This window comes from Neolamprologus multifasciatus, chromosome 6 (genome assembly GCF_963576455.1).
Source record: "Neolamprologus multifasciatus chromosome 6, fNeoMul1.2, whole genome shotgun sequence".
NCBI classification, from domain to species: domain Eukaryota; kingdom Metazoa; phylum Chordata; class Actinopteri; order Cichliformes; family Cichlidae; genus Neolamprologus; species Neolamprologus multifasciatus.
The window spans coordinates 20,108,128-20,127,114 of record NC_140444.1 but is presented as its reverse complement, the minus strand read 5'-3'; the positions used below and the strand labels follow the sequence as shown (position 1 = coordinate 20,127,114).

Below are 18,987 nucleotides of genomic sequence, written 5' to 3'. Positions count from 1 at the left end.
GGTGGTTATTAGGCAACATGATGACACAATATATCGAATTCAACTCTTGGTAATCTAAATAAGATTTTGCCATCAGGATTAAAATGATGTGATCCTTGTATTAGGTGCTGTGGAGCCATAAAAGGGAAAAAAAACAGGTCATTTAAGCCTGTTGCTAGGTGGTTGCCAGGCAATATGATAACATCACAATATGTGACATCGATGGCAATCATAGACCATGAAAAGTCAATGACACATTGTGACTGCAAGGGACTACAGGGCAAAACAAAAGTGGGTGAAGTGAGCGAGATAAACTTTTCTCACCTTAGCGGTGACTGAACACTGATGAGACTACAGCGTGATTACTACCGGACACTCCACGTTGCAGTTGCCTAGGTAACCCTCCAATGTATTTACGCAGGTGTAGCAATGGATGTATGGAAAAAAAAGAAGGGCCAGTAAGTACACGGGAGTAGGTTTTTGTGCTTTAACATGCAGCATATTTTGCAGCCATGGCAGTTTTACTTATATAGTAAACTCGCTTGTAAATAGCTTTAGTGTGGTAAATATACCTGTTTGACCTTTATGGCTGACAACACTGTGCTTGTGATGAATTACAGAACAAAGGACATGTGGCATAACTAGACTTCCTAGCCTCCCAGCATGAAAAGACATGCTGAGGTGTGAAGGGTTTAGTAAAATCTCCAAGACACTGAGACTGAGTGAAACCTGTCAGGCCCTTTGAATTCTCATTCTCAATACGTGACTCACCATTTAAAGCACCGTGTCTGTTTGATTTTGTGCGTTCCTTGGTTGTTTTTGCATAATCCATCAATTAAAAATGATAAAAAGAAAAGCCTTACCTGCTGACATGTGCTTGATGACTTGGGGACGAGGATTTTATAATAACACATGGCAGGAGTAAAGGTTATTTCAATAAGAGCGTGTTTCCTCATGCAACACTTGGCTGATGTAAAATACTTTGTGAGGGAAAGAAAATGAGGAACATGGTAGAAGTCAGTTTCATTTAAACTCTGTGAAGTTCCACAAACCTGCATTTTTTTTCAATAGGAGAGACACCTCTGAAGTCTGATTGTGTAGAAGCCAATGTGAAAACAACCCATAGCTTCCTTAATCTGTAACTTTAGTAAACACTTCCCTGATGAGTTAATGGCCTGAGTTTTATGTTTTAATTAATTGATTTATGGGCTTTGGGCTTTTAATTGTTTCTTTGAGATGAAATTGACAGAGAAAGAAGCCCCTGCTCCGAAATCAACAACTTCAAGTTCCACTGAAATCTGCAGCTGTCTACATAAACAAGCCAAATGCCTTCTGGAGAAAGGATTTATGGATAGACGAGACAAAGATAGAGCTATCTGACCTCCATGACAAGATGTATGTTTGAAGGAGTAAAGAAGAGGTTTTCAAACCTAAGAACATTGTATTGTCACGCATGGTGGTGGTAACATCATGCTCTGGGGCTGTTTAGCTCTCAGTGGTCTTGAACACAGTTGGGTGTTACATCAGGTCAAAGATGAGAAACACTTTTTAAAAAAACAATCTTGGAATGGATAAAACAGGCTAACATGAAGTTTCTGGAATGATCTTCACAAACCCTACTGAAAACTTGAACTATGCTTAAAAGCTGGGTCCATGCCAGGAAACCGACAAATTTAAATAAACTTTACCAATTCTGCCATGAAGACTGGTGAAATATCTAGCCAGAACTATAGCAGAAGCTTGCTGATGGCTACCAAAAGCATCTGGTTGAGGTGCATCTAGCTAAGAGATATTTAAACATTTATTAATAGGGTATGCATGCATATATTTCAGCTTGTATTTATCATTTTGAACCTGTGTAGATTAGAAAAAACTCCAGTAAATCCAACCCTGATGCTATCCATCCAACAGATGTATGCTGTATAATCATGTCACTCTGCAAAAACACCCAACCAAAGAAATCATTAAAAACCCAAAATTACGAGGACATTCATGTCCATAATGAGTGTATGCAAACTTATGACCACAACTGTATGCAAAGGTATGGACTGTGAGGTCACCAGGTGGTTTATGATTGGCATTTTGGAGCTTACCATCAGCTAACATTATTGAGCTATTAGCACTGCAGTCATAAAATCCAAAGACACATATTGGCTAGTTGATGCTAAGCAAAAACAAAAAACAAAAACAAACAAAACTATAATTTCACTCACGACAGCTGAAGTAGAAACTTCTCAGATGGTCCATACCTCACAGAAATTCATAGCACTAATTAAATAATCCATTATAAAGAGTCTCCAACAGCAGGCATAGGGTGCTTCCACTGGATTAGCCTAGCAGTCGGCTCAGGTCCATTAACATGGCCACGCCCCTAACACGTTTAGCCAGGCAGATGAGTGAACAAAAAAAAGCGAAAAACAGTCGTTATGAAAGGGGAAGCTAAAGAATGTTTCTGCTTCCAGGAATTAACAAGTTTAAAATAGCATCCTTATCTGTTCTCTTTTTGCTCTGAAATATTGGAACAAAAGCTCATTAGCCTGCTCTCTGCGGGGTCTGCATACTGCTGAGTTCCTTATTAACAAATCACTCAAATTCAGCACTGTTGGAAATGACACGTTCGTGTACTTAAATGAACCTGCAAAAGTCAGACCTAGTGTTGAAGTTACAATCCCGATTGTTTAAATACATTCTTCGTAAATCTGTGAAGATAAGATGTGCTTATACATCTTATCTCTGCTTTTGCTAACCTTGAAGTTCAGAAAGCAAGCACGTCCATACAACACAGATATGCTCGGCAGGCTATACGTGCACTAAATGACACAGGAACCCAACACTGGCTGCAAATGCAGGTGGACATTGTCACTATGCTGTGACATCAACCACTGCAATGTGTTTTAGACATGGAATAAATTAATGAATATGTTGGGTTATGGAGCCTCAGATTAACATATCTGACCTAGAGAGTGGAGACTGATGAAGTGCAACACAAACAGACACATTTCAGCTAATTAAATAATAAAATATCACTAATCAAAAAATGAAGTTCTCCGATGGTCTGTAATACACAGCAAGCTGTAATATTTGTCAGATAATTCTATTACCCAATTTCAATTCTGATACCCAATTTTGCTGTGCAAGAAACTGCACAATGACAATAAAAAGCTCTAAGTCTATTAAAAATGCTTTAACAGCAGCACATACCTGTCAGTCAAAGCAGCCACATGTTAACAAGCTTTTTAATGCTGTGAAGTTGGACATTTAACAGGTGAGTCTGTGGGGATTTACTCAGTTCTGAGCCCAGCCCTAAAGAGCCATTAGAGAAACTGGCGTTTTTAGCACTTCTGCATTTAGCTTCAATTTTTCAGCCCCACAGACTGCAGCCCGGCACCCTTTTGCATCCTGTTTAAAGCATCTCTAAGCTGCCTTCAAGCACCTATGTGAGCTTCAACCATGAAACCTAGTAAAGCGTTACAGCTTGCAAATCAAAAGGTAAATGGAATATACTTCTTTTTTTTACTTAACTTGAGACTTAAAGGTGTTTTCTTACTACAAGCCTCAGTCACCTATTCACTCAAATACTTTTTCTATGCCTAAGCATATAAAATTCACAGACACACACTGATGGATGCATCAGGGGCAACTCGGGCTCAGTACCTTTCCCAAGGAAGCTTAGCCACAGGCTCAATAATACCAATCAGAGGGAATTCCAAGTGTCTATTAATGTGCATGAAAATATATCCAAGGATTATGTCCATCCTTTATATATAGTCTATGGCATTAGCATCACATCCTGTTTTATTACTAAATTAAAAAATATTGTACTAGTATGTTGTAAGTCACAAACAGCTTCCCCAGCTTTGCCTTATGCTGCACTGCACTTCTGTGCTCAGTAGGGGGCAGTGACATCAGATACCTGTGAAGCCCCCCCCAAACGCTGTCATTTATTAACAGGTAGTACAGTATGAAGGAAGTTTCCAGCTGCCCTGGACACATTCCTGTGTGTAATGGTATCCAAGATAGTTTCTCATATTTGCCAGCAAACACAGACACTCAGCTTTGTGGTCTGTGGTTCACTTTGATCATTTTTTAAAATATATTTAACATGATTTAATAAATGTGTGACTAATGTAACAGTGAAAATCCAAGATGATAAAGTATTTTATGTCTTGTATGTTATACAAAGTATGTTATGTATTATACTGTATAGCTATCTCAGAGGGGGGTCAGGCCTCCTTCATTATCATATTGTTGCCATGGCATTTCAAACTCTCTCCAGAGGGAAGCTGTGGATGACAAAGAGGTGATGAGAGGAGTGAAGTTCTGCAATTCACTGGGACAGCATATAATAGCTGGGGAAGAGTAAAGAGCACACAGGCAGATCCAGGATACTCGCTCAGAAGATGAGCGTTGTTCCCATGAGGAGAGTCCTGAATGACAACGGTAAGACCTGCTATGCAATTTTAAACAGCCCATCATCCTGTATGCAGATTACACTAAGCCGCTGTAGCCTTTTCTTCCAGTGCTGCTCTTCTTAAGTGGACTTAGGGGTTTTCTTCTGCAGGAAACTGCTTGACACTCATTAAATCACTGCTGTTTGATATTCATTAATTTATTCCATTTGCACTGACATGGCCTTATTGGACACGATTCTGGTCAATTCCAGCTCTGTGTTTAAACATTCATGAGTGCCGTAAAAGCCGATTACACTGTGTCTGTGTTTCTCTCTATTAATCCAGTTTAATTAGAGCCAAGTGGTCCCTGAACTTTTGGATGTTAAGTCTCAAAGAAAGTGATGTCACCGAACACTAAACACCGGTTAAAACTATTGGGTTAGCTAATGTGTGCCTCTGTTCTATCATTTCATTACATTTTAGACAGAAGAATCTAGGTTTAAGGTCAGAGTAAAGGTTAGAGGTCATTCAAGTAGTTGTTAAAGTTAGAATAACTCTGCAGGAAAATAGATGGAGGTCAATGTAATGTCCCCTGAAGCGAAGGAAACACAACTGAGTGCATGTGTGTTGGTGAAGCAGCTGCACACAGATGGTTTTAGAGGGTCAGTCAGAGGTGGACCTTTGTGCAGGGTCAGGCAGCGGTCCATTATTTATTCATGCCGACGTATCCGAAAGGCCGCCTAATTGCACCAGGAGGAGCCCAATTACGCACAGGGGCCTGCGGCCGCTCTGTCTCACATTCACAGGAAAGTGGGAGGTGGATCACATGTCAGCTATGACCGATGCTGTGCGTCTTATTTACATTTGCAGAGCTCAGGTTCAGCTCTGTAAACACACAGTGTTTGTGTGTGTTTATATGCTCGCTGGAACAGCAGATGCTGGCAGGAGTGCCAAACAAGAAAAGATAAATGTTGTCAGATAGACTGGAAATTGCTTCCAGAACCTCTTGACAAGTGTTTGTTTTTTCTCTGATCATGGCAGGCAAAGGTAAGGTGTTTACGGTGCTGCTGGTTGTGTATTTGTGTAACATGAGCACACATACATAGTCTTTGTGTTACAGTGGGCTCCGGCGAGGATGTGAATACGAGCTCTGGGACGGAGAAGATGATCAGCAAGGAGCCTTTTTCCTCCCTGCTCCCTCGACTGCATTCATCTTCTCACGCTACAGGTGATATCCAGTCTTAAAACTTGCACTACTTATCTCATATTGTATTTACCAAACTGCAAGTTGCAAGAGAAAACTACAATTTTCACAGAACTTTCATCTTGTGAAAAATTAAGCATACAGCATTTTTGCTTTCATGGTAATTTAGAGGGTAAGTAGCAGGCAAATGCTGCTAATTAAATACTCAATTAACTGACTGATCAGTGAGTGACAGCGCCTATATAAAAACAGAGGTTTTGGCAGTTTGCAGGTCAGTATTAACACATGCCAAGGAGAAAAAACATTTTCTCCTTGGTAACTGTTCCTGCCATCAGTCTGGGAAGCCCAACATTGTACAGTGAGATTATTCACAAGTGGAAAACATTCAAGATAGTCACCAGTCTTCCCAGGACTGGACATCCCAGCAAATTCACCCAAGGTCAGACCGGGCAAAGCACAGAGAAGCTCCAAAAGACCCCCAAAGCAACATCTCAGGCTCTAAAGGCCACGGTTAGCATGTTAAACATCAGTGTTGATAACAATACAATAAGAAAACGCCTGAACAAGTATGGCTTGTTATGAAGAGTTGCAAGAGTTCCTTCTCCCTGAAAAAGAACATGAAAGCAGATGCAACTTAGTAAAGTTAAATTTTTACATGTTTGAATACAGAGCAAAGGAAATCTTTAATGTTATTATTAATACCCGCTTTTAAAAAACAGCTACCAACAGAAACTAACAATATCTAACAAACCCGGACACTTTTCTCTCTATTCAGATAATCAGCACCGTTCTTGTATCGTCTCTCCAACTTCCTCCCTCCACCTCTCTCGTGCCGCCTTTGTTTTTCCTCAGCCTATCATCTATCTGATCAGGTTTACCTACAGGCTGCAGATATTTTCCAGCAGCTGTGTAGAGACAAGCCAGCCAGCCAACATCAGCGTCTACATTATGGAAAAAAGACGGAAACATCGCTGCTCAAGAGCGGGGACAAAACCATGGAGAAGCATGTGTTCCAGCTCGCCTTTAACACACTTAAATGTAAGATTACAGTTGAACAATTTAGAATAGCGTACCATACTTTAACCATATTTAGTTTTATGAATGCAGATGAACTGTACTGTATATCCAGCATGGAGGTAGCCCACTGGTGGTTAAACATAAAGTCAGGGGGAAATTAATTTGATCCCCTCTACTGCCACCTCTGAGGACTTTACCCGACTCCTAGGGATAAGGCAGCCTTATCTCTATAATGAATAACAGAGGAGAGCAGCATATGTCAGCTCCAATATTCACTTTCTGAATAGCATCTTCAACTGCAGGCAGCAGATTAAATAATATATAGTCATACATTTCATTTCTCCACGTGACTGCAAATTGCTTGAGTGGAAGTGCAGTAGATGTCTGTTTGGGAGGTGATAAGAGAGTGCATGTCATGGGCAGACACACACACACGCACACACATATAAATTCACTTTAAAAAGCCACAAGTGCGCATATAGTGAAAAACACAACGTTTTACATACATTATTTGACCATTTAGGTGGCAGCAGGTTTTTCCAGATACCTGTCTTTTCTTTTTGGTTGTCCACAACCACCTACAATGTAGGTAAACAGAATTTCTTGTGAATATTAAAGCGCAGCATTTTGTATTTTTACGGTTTGTAAAACACGCATCATTGATTCTCTATGACAAAACAAGAAATAATCATCCTGATTTTGAACATAAGACAGCATAGTGACTAAGTGTCACTGCCTATTTAAATGTTCTGTAAAGTTCCTTATATAGGTTCATCCTTCACTTTAACTCGTGATATATCTAGAGACCAACATGGTGCAGTCGTTTGATACTATGTGAATCTGTTCCCATGTCGCCATTTCCAGAATGGAGGTGTGTCAGTGTGACTATGACAGAACCAGCTAATCTTAAAAGGCTTGTTTCTCATGGGTAAAACATGGTTACATTTGACTGGCAACTTGTTTGGTTATAGAATGATTCTGGGTAGCCATCCACATCTAAATGATAAATCTCCTATACTGTGCAGCATTTAGGCTACTTTAGCCTTCCCACTATTGGTGCACATCTGCAAGCCACTTTACACCCCACCTCCACTCCTAGATCCCCCTTTTCTTCCAGACTTTATCAGTGTCACATCTGTTGTCATCTCTGTACCACCAAATATAAAATTGCTCCAGATGAAAATGGCAATATCATGACTACAGCAGCCTCGACTGAAACACATTTATGACATTCATATGTATCTGCATGTAAAGGGAATTCCTGTTTTAGTGTGTATTGCATAGTGAACTTGCACAGGTCTCTGGACCACAGAGCATAGCAAACACCCCCCTTCAGTTCTTGCCCAGCAACACGAGTAAAGGAAGGGAAGGGGCAAACAGATAGGGTTGGCGAGCTGCTTTTGAAGTGTTGCTGCATGTTGAATTTTTCATTCACTGGATAGAATTCTTTATCATGAAAATTGCATGAATATCTATGAATGGAATACAATATTTTGAAAAAAAAAAAAGGGTTTTCAATATTAAAAAAAAAGAATACTGAAATCCTACAGAAACCAGTTCCAGATGCCACACACACACACACACACACACACACACACACACACACACACACACACACACACACACACACACACACACACACACACCAACATGCAACATACTCACTCTAAATTTGGGTATTGGCCTGGTTTTTGCCACACAGAGCAGGTAACCATAACAGAGCATTTGGCAGCTAATGAGGCAGATATTCTCTCAGGAGGAGGTGGAGACAAAATTAGAATTAAAAGAGGTGAATTTGGACTTACATTTGTCAGCTTATCAGAGGCACGACACCAGCTGAACACTAAACTTTCTGCATTCATTTTTTTAACCACCTGGTACCGTCTTGCTGACAGAGCTCAACAGTGACTGAACACTGTTTTAATGGCTCCAGTTCCAAAAGTGATTTTCTGGAATAAGCATTTACTCCACTGACAATGTCTAAAGTCCTTATAGAAAGACTTTTAAGCCTTGAACCAACAAGTGAAAGAGATGATTTGGATCAAAAAATAAAATGAGGCAAAAGTTACAAGACATGTCTACATAATTGTCTACAAAACTACCCAACCTATAAGCAAAACTATCCCAGATTTCACAGGAAATGAATTCCAGCCTTGTCAGATTTAATCCTTTTTGTGTTGTTTAATAGCTTTTGTTGTTTGTGTGCACTGAAGTGTACACAGACTTACACATTTCCATGGTAACAGCAATCACAAATGTCACTGTTTCAGTTCAGGATTCTGGTTAGAGTACTTCTTTCATGTGAAAGCGCAAATAAAATGCAAACACAGGCTTGTGGTTTCCACAGGAGCTCGCAGTAAGTCTACTTTGGATGCTCACAAAATTATGGCTCATAAACAGGTTTTTTACTTCGTTTTACCACCGGAACCTTTCTGTTGAGCTCTCATTGAGTTCCATTTGCCATAACCTCATGATACTTTAGCACTATTGTGTTTTCTGCTGAACAGGAAACAGAAATAATTTTCTCGTTACTCTGAGTAATTTCTTGGCAGCAGGGACAGACTGACAAGATAATTCAGGCTGGTTATTTGACTCCATCCCAGGCCACTTAAACTGACACTATGTGTCATTTAATACTGCCTCCATATCATAATTTCTGCTGCGTCTGCTATCCCTGTATTGTTGTTGTTGTTCCTGCATCATCGTATGTAGCAATGTTGCAACTGACCAATCACATTGCTGTGATGTCATAGCTTTGCAATGTGGTCGGGGGAGTGAACAGTGAACAGCATTTTAAGTGTTTTATATATATCTATATGTATATTTTGATAATAGCTATATTATTAATGAAATGAAGCTGCATCAATCAGATGTTCTAACATCTCCATCACCACTGGTTGAAATGCAGCCACAAACAATAACAGAGCCTGTTATTGTTCTGTTTTTACATATTACTTCAACTGGATATATGGGAATGATTCCTGTTTTTGCAGCATTCTGCTAGAAACAAAGTGCCTTGAGACACAGTTTAAAATCAGTGCAGTGCTGGCTTCTTGGAAGCAAAATTAAAAGAAGTGAGGGGTGGCTCCAAACTTTTGCTCAGTACTCCACACGTGATTAAAGTGTTTTCAGTAAACTGTTTTTCCATGTTTAGCAACAAAATTGTGTCCAAAATAAAACTGAATACGTGTGTAGACCGTTGTCTGCATCCATAAGTGAACTGAACATTTTTAGGATATTATACATGTTATTATATGTGTTATTACTCCCCTCAGGCTGAAATTCATGTTTGTCTGAAAGTTATTTGGATTAAAAATGCAAAGCTTTAGGACAAAGAGCCTCTGAACCCTAGTTTTCAAGGTTCAGGCTACAGGTGAACCCTCAAAAACCCTCTAGGAATACACTAATCAATGCACATACTAATTTATAAAGGGAGCCACTGACTTACAAAACAAATAGCCTGCCTGTTTTAGACAGAGATACGCAGTAAGCTCAAGGATTTTTGTTTAGCGCTTTTCATTTTTAATTAACTCTGATGGGCACTTTAGCATTTCTTCTTCATTCTTCCCCCCTCTTTCTCTCTCCCTCCTGGAACTCTTTATTCCCAAATGCATTATACCAAAAGGTTTTTTTTACTTTATGTGTAAAGAAGCAAGTAGAGATTGAATGACTCATACTGAGTCTTTTTAGAGGTCCTTCTACTCATTCCTGCACTCTACTAATGCTGCTCAAATTCACCATCAGGGCACAGGGAAATATCCCAGCATCCAACAATGACTGGCAGTGACTTTGCAGGCTCTGGCATCTGTAGTTCTGACTCTGAATCAGAAATGATTGTGTATTATCTACAATAACAACAAAAACACAGTAGCTGTTAGCATATCAAAAAGACACATGACCTTGGTTCAGCTGAAGACAGAGCTTCAAGATATCAGCAAATAGAGCCAAACTGTCTACATGACTAAACAAGTGACAGAGTATGATTATCCTCCGCTTTGATGGACACTATGATTCAAATTTCTCTTAATTCATTAAAATTCAGCCGATGTTTTCTTCCCTTTGTTCATTAACAACTTTGTTTTCCTCCTAGATCAAGATTTACTCGAGGACATCATCTCCGACAGCTGCTTCCATACTTCGCAGCATATTGTGAGTCCCACCAGATTTGACATTTGGGTGTTTACAGACTAATATCCAATGTTTTTTTTAAAAAGAAAAAAAGAAAATACGCTCACACACTGAGTGTGTGAAACAGTCTGGGAGTTATCTGTCTTCAAATGAAGTGTTTGTGGCCGTATGAGCGCGATTCATCCGAATATTGCGGAATGATAACGAGGGAGGGAGGGACGCAGTTAAAAGCCATTTGTATTCAGACGTGTACATGGTCTGGCTGGTTATAGGTGGCAAGTGATACACACAAAGGAGAGGCAGACACACTCTCTGACTGGGAACCGTAAATTACGCTGTGAAACACTGCGCTATGACACATACATGGATAAGAGACTCGCGCCGCTCGTGCGTGGCTCTGTGTGGGAATGATAAGTTGAGGGAAACGCAGCGAATGGGCTGAGGCCGTTAGTCTGCGAGTGCGACTATAAAACCACCACACAGCTCTTTATAATTCAACACACATCCTTACTGCAACATACATATTCTGCCTCCCGCACACACACACGCACAACCTGACAAAAAGAGTGTGTGTACACAGCCATAAGGAAGAGTGCAGACGGACGTGCTCATAATTTTTACTTTACTCTTCGGTGATCATATATTCCTGTTTTGATGAATGAAGGGAACCCTTAACTTCAGCTTTTGTGAACATTTCACTGCCTTCTAACTCCTTTGTTTGGTTTTCTGGTTTGAAACGTCACCGTTTTGACTCAGTGTGACACAGTGTTTGGATTAAAGGGAAGCTCAGACCTCTCAGTAGAGAGCTGAGCTTACCCTCAAGCTACAACATTTTGAGTCAAAGGGCTAAAACAAGAGAAATAAATAGCCATCAATATTTTTATGGTGCAGCTTCATGTAGAAGAGTCCAAGTGCTGAACTAACCTGCCTGCAGTCCAGAAATCTCACCAAGTGAAAATATTTAACACAACATCAAACCAAAAATATGACCCAGGGCTGTTTAGGAGCTACACTCCTCTATCAGACAAGAACTAGAAAATGTTCCTCTCCCAAAAGTCCAGCGGTTGGTCTCCTCAGGTCCCAGATGTTTACAGAATGTTTTTAAAAGAGGGCAGGATGTTACACAGTGGTGAACAAGGCCCTGTCCAATTCTTTTGAGATGCATTGCTGCCAGTAATTCAAAATGTGCTGATATTTTTCTTAAAATGGCACATTTTCTCAGTTTACTCATTCTAAAATATATTTTTAAAATATAAAATACAGTTTTATAACATTTGCCCAGCGTTTTTTTTTTTTTGTTGTTGTTGTTTTTTTTGCCCATTTTTGCACAGCAGTCCAATTGTTTCAGGACTCAGTCAGTAATAAAGCCCTGCAATGTTTTTCAGTCTGACGACTTGCTGCCTTTGGCGATGGTGATGCTGTTCGACTTTCAGGACAAAAAGTTTTCTCCGTGTGAACGTCCAGCGATAGAAGGACAAGAACCCATCCAGGAAGTCAGGAACCTGGAGAAAAGTCTGCACAGGTGTGTGTGCGAGTGTAAAAATCACATGCGAACAACAGAAGTTTATTTATGCATAACCAAATAACCATAACTGAATCAAAGAAACATGAAAATGGGCTCTGCTGTGTTTTTACAGGTGTAAGACCAAGCTGGCTGCCTCTCTAGCTCGCTGCAGAGTGAAGCAGAATCTGCAGAGTGTCTCCTGCTTCCTGTCCGACAGTGTCAGGACCAAACAGCACCGAGCAAGAGGTCTGCCACTCTGCGCATGGATCGACACTCTCAAGATCAGGTAGGTGCTAGTTTCAGCATGATTTTTTTTTTTTTTTTGGCTTAATGTAGCTGGTGTTTAATGCCTGGTAAAGTTTACTGGTGGTTAAAGCAGAATACTGACATGCTGCTAATCGGAGGGCACTGGTGTCTCTGCATTACAATCTAGTCTCCTGTATCTGTACCTGGTGATGTGTGTGTCTCTGACAGCATGTTTTATCCTCTCCCTGTAGTCTTGACGAGATGTGTGAAGCTTTACAAAGCGCTGGTTTGTGTCAAGCAGAGAACGAGACAGAACTCGTGGAGTTCACGTTCTGTAGGGACCCCCTCTGTCCCGACACACTCATCTTCTCACAGCATCTTCAAGCTTGGCTCCAGCACAGCAGCCTCACCGCCACACGTGTGCTGAACATACAGGTAGAAATCTGGGTGTGCCTATATTTGAGTCTTAAGAGCTTGAAAAGAAGGTGAGAAGACTTTGTCAGAGGTTTTTGGAAGACATGTCACCTTTCATCCAAGAGGTTTCTTCAGCATTAAAAATTAAAGGTGGAGAGTCCCAGGTATTAGTCCCTTGGGAGGTGGCTGTTGACTCGCCGTTAATGTGTAGCTGAGTCTCCAGAGTGTACTTGCACTTAAAGGTCAAAGGTCACTCTTTCAGGGATGGCAAAATGGCTTGAAAGAGGAATATAAGTGACCATCATCAAACAGAGGTGGTGGTTTAGGACACCTACTGTGACCCACCTACAATTTATGTCTTGAGATCCCTTACCAGACCTCAACCCCCACTCACACTACGCATCAGGTGACCTAAATAGCTCACATGATTGGGTGGGGCATGGTCTGACAGTGCTTTCCCCCAAAACCTCTGGTGATAATGACCCCTGCCTTTTTTCACCCCTAGTGGGCTGGGTTTCCTTCCTTTCAAGCTCTTAAGGCCACCATGACCAGGATAACTGAGAACCTGTTTTCTCTGGGGTGAGCACTTGAACATAACCTTAGCAAACTAGAGCAAAGAGCGGGGAAGAGTGCTGGACTCATGAGGTGTTCTCACATGTAAACTCAAGACAACATCAGGAGAGTCAGATCAGAACAAAGTAGCACACAGCAGGAGATCTTTGGGATTGGGCACATTCTCACCACTGGAAGTCTTTAGTTTAGGTGAAGATGCTGCCTGAGATGTGGGAGGTGTGGATGCCACAAAGCCACATAATCAGACAGTTTGTAGTAGAGAGCTGGCAGATTAAAGCCCCTCAAGTGACTCGACCAGGATTTATGTTTTCAAGCAGTGGTGCTTATTGGAAAATGCATACAGACTAAATCAAGTCTGAGGAGTGAAGCCATTGCAGATGTCCTTTAAATCTGCATTCTTTCTAATGATCAGCAGCGGGAACTTTCTCTGGAAGCAGAAGTATGTCAGATTGCATAAAAGTCTATGAGAAGATTAAAGCTATCCCTTACAAACACGTGCATTTAGTGTGAGCGCTGCGTGGTCCTCTATAAAAGACTTAAATTAAGAAGGAAAAAGTTACAGGAATTGAAATCAGCAGAATGAAGGCTGCCTAATAGTCTTTTTCTAGGTGGAAAGCATTTCACCACTGTGCGATAAAGTGCAAGTTTTGGCCTTTGATCCAGGCTGACTTCCTGTTGTGATGTGAAGTCTGAAGTCTTGAGTTGAATGACTTGAATTCGATTAGCTGCACAGCGGTCTGTAAGTCCGGAGGGTCCAGCTTCTTTAAGGAGAAAGTAGTCCACCGATCTTGTGTGAATAGCAGACACACCTGTCTGTTTGTCTTTGTAGGACAGGAGCGTGTGCGTGGCAGCAAGTGTGTTACACCCCCTGCTGTTTGATAAAAACGACGTCCTGCTAGCGGGGGCCTTCTCGGCCATGACCGTGGCACACGTGGCTGTTGTGGCTGCTGCCCGCTCGGTCCGAGTGCTGGTGTGTGGCGCTGATCACAACCCCTCACACAAAGAGGAGATCCGGGAACTGCTCACACAGTTGGACTTAAAAAGTGAGTGACAAACACAGATTTACTGATCTGTCCTTGTTGCTGTTGATGTCGCCGTATTTGTCCTTTAAGCTTTAACATTAATGAACCCTAACCCTGAGTTTTGAATATTACATATGATGGCAGCACAGTGCCAACACTAATCCGATCACTCAGATGTTCCTCTACATCCTGATGTAGACGTTCGTGTCCTGTCACAAGCGTTTTATGGTCTGGATGACGGAGATGCCACTGTCCAGCGAGTAAAGGTCATCATGGTGCTGCCTCAGTGCTCGTCTTCTGCCCTCAATGACCCGGTGCCCGCTATCCACAGTGAACATGGAGGTAGGGAAATATAGGAGACCCCAATCTCCTGTTTCAATATGTCGTTTTGTTTAACATTTGAATATTATGCAGTCATGTCCAAGAAGAGTTAAACAAGGGCAGATGTTAAACAGGTTCTCCTCTGCTGACAGACTGGGGTCTGCTGCCAGATTTGTCCCATGGTTCTGTTTCCAAGAGAAAAATAAACTCTCTGACCGCCCAGCAGGCAAAACTGCTGGCACACGCGCTCACCTGTGAGTAAATACCAAGCACACACACTTTTCACCAACCGAGCTACAACTTAAACACGTTCTGCATTTTTATTCCTGTTGGGAAAAAAATAATTTATTTGCTTCATTCATCAGTCTCAAAGGTTCAGACTGTGGTCTACTGCACACGCTCAGTGTATCCCGAGGAAAACGAACAGCTGGTGAAGAGAGTGTTAGAGAAAACACACACTCACCCCAAACTGCTGCCCTACAGGTACAACAAACACACTCGGCTCCATCTTTATACAGTTGTCTGCTTAATAGGCATTTAATCCTTTTAGTCATATATAAATATAAAGTACTTTTTTAATCCACAGGCTTAAACAAACACAAGCGTAATGAGGAACCTACAGGGCAGTGTAACAGGAAACAGGAGGCACTTAAACCATCTCAGATACTTTGTTTAATTTGATGGTCCTTTTTTTTTACTTTTATCTTTTGGCATCATTCCTTAATTTCCACAGCAAATAGAAATGGGAGCAACTTTTCGAGGGCTCAGCTCACCATGCAATAACCACAGAAACCAAATGTAATTTCAGCTTTTTTAAAGCTAAACTGTTCGTTTTCTCTTATTGCAGCTGGATTATTTTCTCTGAGTCCAAACACAAATGGTAGGACAAACCCTTGCATGGGGCTCATGTGAGCGAAAACTCACAAAAGCTATCAGATAAAGCATGCTGACATTGATAAATTCCCTTTATAAGCTTGGAAAGCATGTGATTCCAGTGGATACGGCGGTTTGGGTCACCATTCCCGTGCACAGATTTCTAAATGACCTATTATTTTTACCTTTCTATAAGAGAGAGTGTGTGTAAGAGAGATGGTCTGTCAGCAGGCTGATGACAGTCTAAAGGATTGGCTGCTGTTACCGGTGGGCCTGAGATTAATCCCGCAGTCAGGGTAAACGAGGCGGAGAAGATTTCAGAGTCTGTTTCATGCCTGCTGCTCCACAAAAGTCATTTCCTGCCATCCATCCGCTTAAAGGAATGTTATTATGTTATTAAAATGTTATTTTAATGTTATTAAATCAGCTCACATAAGCTCTTTTATCAACTTGCGTTAGGATTTTAGGCACATGTTTGATCTCTGTGTTTCCAGTATCTGTTCTGTGAAAACACAGATGTTTCAGTTGTTTTTACAAGGGATGACAGTGGACTGCAAACACCACTGCACTTCAGCGAAGTTTGGAGGAAGGAAATAGCGATCAGTACATAGCCAGCTTTTTGACACAGTTTTTGTATGTTTGCCTCCACAGTGGATTTGAAATCAAATGGTAAATGTGTGATTGAAGCGCTGACTTTCAGCAACTTGCATTAACTGTTTAGGAATGACCGGCACATTTATACACAGTCCACAGAGGCTCGAATGTACTTAGACAAGTGACGAGCAGTTTCATTGCCAGGTGATGTCTGTTCCCCTGGTATTTCATGACAGTGTTGAACTTTGTATTTTATATGAGGCCCAAAGAGATGTCAGTGCAAGTGGGGGAAGCCGTCATTGGGCTGAAAAGCCATAATAAACCTATCACAGAGAGCAAAAACATCAACAGAGGCCACAACCTGGTATGTTCTTAAAAACAAGGAAATTCCTTTAGCCGGCTCAGCAACACCAAAAATTCCTGAAAGACCACAGAAGTCAAACAAAGTGGGATGATGACAGAATTACAAACAACTTAATAACACTCTGAGGGAGGCAGGTGAGTCCTTGTCAGGATCTACAATCAAGAGATGTCTCCATACAGACGGTTTATGACAAAGTGCAAATCACTGGTTACACTGAAGGACTGGACGACCTGATTAGACTTCAGCAGAAAACATCTAAAAGAGCCCACACAGTTCTAGGAAAACAGATTCTTTGGACAGATGAAACCAAGATGAACTAGAAGAGAAATATAGAAAAGGAGGGGAACTGCTTTTTTTCCCCAGATAATGATCAGATTATCTTTCAATCATGGTGGAGGCAGCATATTGACATGTGCATGTATGGCTGCCAGTGAAACTGGGTCATTAGTGTTTATTGATGCTGTGACTGCTGTGATAGAAGTAGCAGGATTTATTCAGGGCAGCATGGTGGTGCGGTGGTTAGCGGCGTTGCCTCATAGCATCACGTCCCTGGGTGTTTGCCAGAGGTGCGAATGGTTGTCTGTCTCTGTGTTACCAATGCAGGAAACTGGCGATCTGTCCAGGGTGCACCCTGCCTCCCGCCCGATGGTAGCTTGGATAGGCTCTGCCCTTCTCATTTAAAATAATGTTTGTCCAGTTAATGCAATACTTTTGTTAAACCCTCCAAATTAAAGCTAAAAGTCTGCACTTCAGTCACATCTTTACTGTTAGATTTTAAAAAAATCCCCTGTGTTGGTGCACAGAGGCAAAACTGCAAAACCTGGATCAATATCAGCCTAACTGTACATTCTGCTTCCACACATGTGACTCCAGTCATGTAACTTAACATGTGAGCTCACAACCCATTATAAAAGCCCACGAGCGTAGTTTTATTTTAATAGCTTTTAGCGGAGATGAATAGTTGCCAAAAAGTTACCAAAAATCTGACTGTGTGTGTAAACACTCAACACCTTGCTTTCACAATCAGCATTGCATTGAGAATTTTAATGCGAACGAAGGTCACATCTGCACATCATCTCCATATTTCAGCAAGATTTAGACAGCGCTTGGTCTGCTGAGATTTCTCATTCAACATTTCCTAAAATATTGAATCCTGAAGGGAACTTGGACCAGAAGCATGGCCTGACAGCAACAGCTGCGAGGCCCATAAACAAGACTGTCCTTAGGCTGTGAACAGGACAATCTGTCAAGAGACACCATGAAAAGCACCTGATGAGCCACCCACTCACATACAGGAAACCTTTGTGCCTGTAAACTACTGCACTGACACTGAACTGCAGGATGCCCACGTACTGTTTCATGTGACTGCTGTTGCTTGTATATCAAGTAAAACTGCTAGCAACATTGTTTTTCAAGAACTTTGCCACGGCGCTAGAAAGTTTGAAGAAAAGCTGAGGCCGATTAAACAAATCCTGTTTTCTTTATTTGGTTGTCAAAATAATTTATTTCTCTTTGGTTCAATTTCCAGAAGCTGGCAGTTCTTGTGCGCGTTACACAACCATTTACTCACAGCAGGGGAGCTCTGAGTTCTGACGACCAAGTGCCAATTTAGGAAATTTGTTTGTGACTGAGGGCCGCACAGGAAAATGACATCAAAAGCATTTAACATTCATACAGTCTCTGTTCAGAGAACTGTGATTTATGTTGGTATTTTTTACTATGGTTTACAGCCTTGGTGGTATTTTTATGACCCCTGCTTTATCAGTAGCTCTTAGGTTTTTAGTTGGTATTGTGGCTGAAACAGAAGAAAAACACCCCTATGGTTTCATATTTGATGAAATGTGCAGTGATCATCTTTCATTGGCTCATGAGCCACACAAACTGCTCCCAAGGACCACAACTATGCATCCTGGGCTTACAGTAATCCTCCTCTAAATGCATGTGATGATGACGAATCAGTGTGAAAATGCTTTCTTTTTCTTCCCGTTCTGTACCGCTTCCTCAGGGTGAATGGTCCAATTTTCCCGGACGACTCCTCGTCAGGAGGCGAAACAGACTCACACAAGTTTTTCAGGCTCGAACCATCGAAGGTCACCAACGGCTGCTTCGTCGCCAGACTGTCCCGACAGGTGAGACGCATGGGAGGAGAAAGCGTAAGATGAAAGTAAGAAGAGAATAACGGAGAAGGCTGCCTTTAAAGGACTGAGATTTTGTGATGTGTGTAGAGTATTTATGTTGTGTGCGCGCATGCAATTGCTTTGCAACAAGACCTTCTAGTAGTGCTGAGGCTGCACTTCTTTGCTGTCTGACTGCAGGGAGGTCAGTCAGCTCTGTCCACACACACACCTGCTGTGTGT

The 18,987-nt window shown here is 41.4% G+C and overlaps 1 protein-coding gene across 1 annotated transcript in view; it reads left to right on the top strand.

The window, feature by feature from the left end:
• The first annotated feature begins 5,404 nt into the window (after nt 1-5,404).
• The window catches only part of LOC146516890 (putative methyltransferase NSUN7), a 23,235-nt gene continuing 9,652 nt past the window's right edge, over nt 5,405-18,987 (top strand). Inside the window, exons 1-12 of the mRNA XM_085163111.1 lie at nt 5,405-5,417; nt 5,491-5,598; nt 6,358-6,612; nt 10,682-10,740; nt 12,105-12,241; nt 12,357-12,509; nt 12,721-12,904; nt 14,286-14,499; nt 14,677-14,820; nt 14,952-15,053; nt 15,165-15,282; nt 18,636-18,759. Of these exons, the coding sequence (XP_085019237.1) occupies nt 5,405-5,417; nt 5,491-5,598; nt 6,358-6,612; nt 10,682-10,740; nt 12,105-12,241; nt 12,357-12,509; nt 12,721-12,904; nt 14,286-14,499; nt 14,677-14,820; nt 14,952-15,053; nt 15,165-15,282; nt 18,636-18,759 (1,611 nt within the window). The remainder of the gene's footprint in view (nt 5,418-5,490; nt 5,599-6,357; nt 6,613-10,681; nt 10,741-12,104; nt 12,242-12,356; nt 12,510-12,720; nt 12,905-14,285; nt 14,500-14,676; nt 14,821-14,951; nt 15,054-15,164; nt 15,283-18,635; nt 18,760-18,987) is intronic.